This window comes from Aplysia californica, unplaced genomic scaffold (genome assembly GCF_000002075.1).
Source record: "Aplysia californica isolate F4 #8 unplaced genomic scaffold, AplCal3.0 scaffold00029, whole genome shotgun sequence".
NCBI classification, from domain to species: domain Eukaryota; kingdom Metazoa; phylum Mollusca; class Gastropoda; order Aplysiida; family Aplysiidae; genus Aplysia; species Aplysia californica.
The window spans coordinates 477,343-480,803 of record NW_004797299.1 but is presented as its reverse complement, the minus strand read 5'-3'; the positions used below and the strand labels follow the sequence as shown (position 1 = coordinate 480,803).

The 3,461-nt window shown below is 44.8% G+C and overlaps 1 protein-coding gene across 1 annotated transcript in view; it reads left to right on the top strand.

Moving 5' to 3' along the window:
• LOC101850775 (papilin) overlaps nt 1-3,461 on the top strand; it is a gene marked incomplete in the record, with an annotated part of 262,220 nt that overhangs the window by 221,431 nt on the left and 37,328 nt on the right. The window contains 3 exon segments of the mRNA XM_013091086.2: nt 521-659; nt 1,438-1,910; nt 3,195-3,332. Of these exon segments, the coding sequence (XP_012946540.1) occupies nt 521-659; nt 1,438-1,910; nt 3,195-3,332 (750 nt within the window).

Below are 3,461 nucleotides of genomic sequence, written 5' to 3'. Positions count from 1 at the left end.
CACACACACACACACACACACACACACACATACACACACACCCCTTTAGTTTGATTCCGTAGAGTATGTTTATAATGCATCTCCCTCTTCCTAGTAAGACGAATATCTATCTCAGTCTGTGTTGGCACTTACAAATAATGTTGGAGCAGTCCACTTCCCAACTTGTTCCGATGGGAGCGTGAAACCTCTACATTGTTGACGAGCCTTTGTCCCTGCTATAACCGACTGGGCTCAGATGGGGCCCTGTTATTGCCGATAACTTTTAATAAAGACAAAGAGTAGGAAAAAACGGGGATTTAAAAAATTCGTTATTACCGGATCCCTGTTATTACCGGGCCTGTTATATACGGTTTCCACGGTACAAACATTTACAATACAACGTCATTGTCATGTACTAATCCAGCCTTTTTGCCTCCTGTGCAATTATTGACAGTCTCACCTGTCCATAACGACTCTCTACCTCTGCCTCTTTTGTCAATGGAAAAGCCTAAAGGTTTCTTTCTGCCTCTTGCTTTTCCAGCCATCAAGCCTGAGGGGTCCAGTCTGACATGTGAAGGAAGCCAGTACGGCTGCTGTGCCGACGGGAGGTCTTATGCCAGGGGCCCCAACAAAGATGGCTGCCCTGAGAAGAATCTGATTGGTGGATGTGCCGGAACCAGGTATGACATGAGACAATAAAAAATCGCGTTATTTGAGATAAAGCTCCGTCTTTTCTTCCTCCTCCTTTATGCCGTCGTTTGTAGTTTTCGTCGTCCTCCTTTTCCCCGTCATCTTCTTCGTCCAATGAGTGGTGGGATGGGGTAGGGGAGGGCTCTGATGTGGTTTGCTCCTTCTTTCCAGTAAACATGTATCGTCTTTATCTCTCCACCTTTTTTTTCTTCGTAGGTTACTCTCTAATAACATCTCTAATCTTCGGTACTTAAGTTACATGACCACCATTCGTGCTGCAGGTGCCGTAACACGTTTACCAGAACAAACTTACCCGTCCTCGTCTCTCTCTCCTCCCCTCGTACTTCTCCTCTTGTTCCTTCTCTCATCCTTTCTTTCCTCCTACGGAGGTGTCTAGTCTGAGAACAAAAGTCAAACACACGAGCATATCTCTTAGTAAGTTTGTTTTGTTTTTTTACCTCGGGAAATAGTGCATAGTATGCATGACGTGTAAAATAATTTGTTGGTTTAAATGAAACGTCGTATGTGACCCCATACGTTAATTTAGAATTTGATTAGTTTTTGTGTCTAAATCAATCTGTGCTATTAGCTCAATCTGTACTTTTCTAAATAGTAAACATTCTTTAAACCGCCAGGCTTCTTGACCCTCGTCAAATCGGAAATGAGTTCTGACCTTACCGTGTTGATAAAGACTTTAAACCTGTAAAAAAAAATTAAAAAATAAAACCAAACAACAAAAAACAACAATCCTCTGCTTCCTTTCCCCAGACATGGCTGTTGTGAAGATGGCGTCACTTCTGCGAGAGGGCCAGAAAAAGAAGGATGCCCTGAAAAACGTCTGGTCGGTGGTTGTGCGGGCACTAGACACGGCTGTTGTGAAGATGGAGTCACTTCCGCTAGGGGACCGGAAAAAGAGGGCTGTCCTGAGCGTCGTCTGGTTGGTGGATGTGCAGGCACCAGACACGGCTGTTGTGAAGATGGCGTCACTTCTGCGAGAGGACCAGAAAAAGAAGGATGCCCTGAGCGTCGTCTGGTTGGTGGATGTGCAGGCACCAGACACGGCTGTTGTGAAGATGGCGTCACTTCCGCTAGAGGACCGGAAAAAGAGGGCTGTCCTGAGAAACGGCTGGTCGGTGGTTGTGCAGGCACCAGGCACGGCTGTTGTGAAGATGGAGTCACTTCCGCCAGAGGACCGGAAAAAGAAGGATGCCCTGAGAAACGTCTGATCGGTGGATGTGCAGGTTAACTATAATATCATCATTTCAATTGTATACAACGTTACTGTTTTTAAAGAAAATAATACTCTGATTTTTCAACACGTTTTCTTTTGTATGTGAATCATAACGTTATATTGCCGCCCCGCCCCCCCTCCCCCGGAAAAACCCGCAAAAAAGAGAGAAAATAACCTAGCAAAATCTTACATTACCCTTTGACGAGAGGCTCCCTGAAGAGCGTGCCAATTGATTTGAAAACTACAGGGGAAAATTTGTCATGTCACTGTTGCAAGTTAAGTAAAGCTTTAGATCCTTAGACTAAACACACTTTTTTCATCTGTAAAATTATTAGAGTTTGCTGTGTATTAATGTTGAAATAGTCATGTTTTGGTAATTTTAGACAGGTTTCCTCGTTGTCTACCTCTTTGCGTTGCACAGTTGGGATTTGAGGGAAAGGCCTATTATAGTTCCCTTAGTCTTATTCTATTGTTTACTCAAGATAAAGTTACTCTCCACTGAAGACACTACATTCGTGCTTAATACTCCATTCACAATAAGCCGTATCAGATGAAATTATGCTTCAACACTCAAACAAAAGCAAGCAAACAATGGGAAACCTTGGTTAGCCCTGAGTGACAGATTTGAACAAAGCGTCCTCAGGTTGCTTTCTGGGGTCTTCAAAGGCCTTAACCCATTAGGCAGTCTAATGAAGACCAAGATCTGTGGCTGGTCATTAAACGTCAACGTTTGAGCCAGAGATGACACTTCCAAGTATTCCAGTTATTCGAGATGGGCATTAAATTCAAAAGTCCCGCTTCGTAAATCGCCTAGAAGTGTTTAAAAGGGCCTTAAACCTAAAGATATTCTTAAATTGTAAGTGTTTATACGCCTCTGTAAACACAATTTCGATCATTTAGGAGGCTGGCTTCAGACCTTACCTATCATGACCAACCTGTACCAAGAAGGATATAACATCCCAACAGAAAGACCGACATACTCGATGAAAACGTCTTCCCACTCTCGCATCGAACTCAAGTCTCCTGCATGAAAAAAAGCGAAGCGCCTAACCGCTACATCACAGACGCCAGTCGCTAAATCTATCCGCGTATACGAGGTGTCCATTGGGGGATCGGGTCTGGTCGGGGCAGTTTACTAGCCAGATTGAGGGTGCAAAGCGGCTATAGTGGCACAAGCCGATCGTGCCCGACTCGTCGCCTCGTTTGTTTTCAGGCGACAAGTGGGGCGATCGCCCCCGACCCGACCCGATCTCATCCGCAATGGGTACCCCTTATAACTTTTTATTTGTCTCAGGTACCCGTTTCGGCTGCTGTAATGACGGCGTGTCCGCAGCCAGGGGAGAGAACAACCTGGGCTGTGCAGAGAACCCGTACGGAGGGTGCAGTGTCTCCGAGCATGGCTGTTGTGAGGACGGGGTCACTATGGCTAAAGGTAGATACATTGTGTGTGGATGTTCGTCTGCATGTATGTCAGAACTTTTCTTTCGCCCTATACATCTATTAATTTTTGTGTTATGTATATGTGTGTGTGTTTGTCTGTGTGTGTATGAATGTGTGTGTT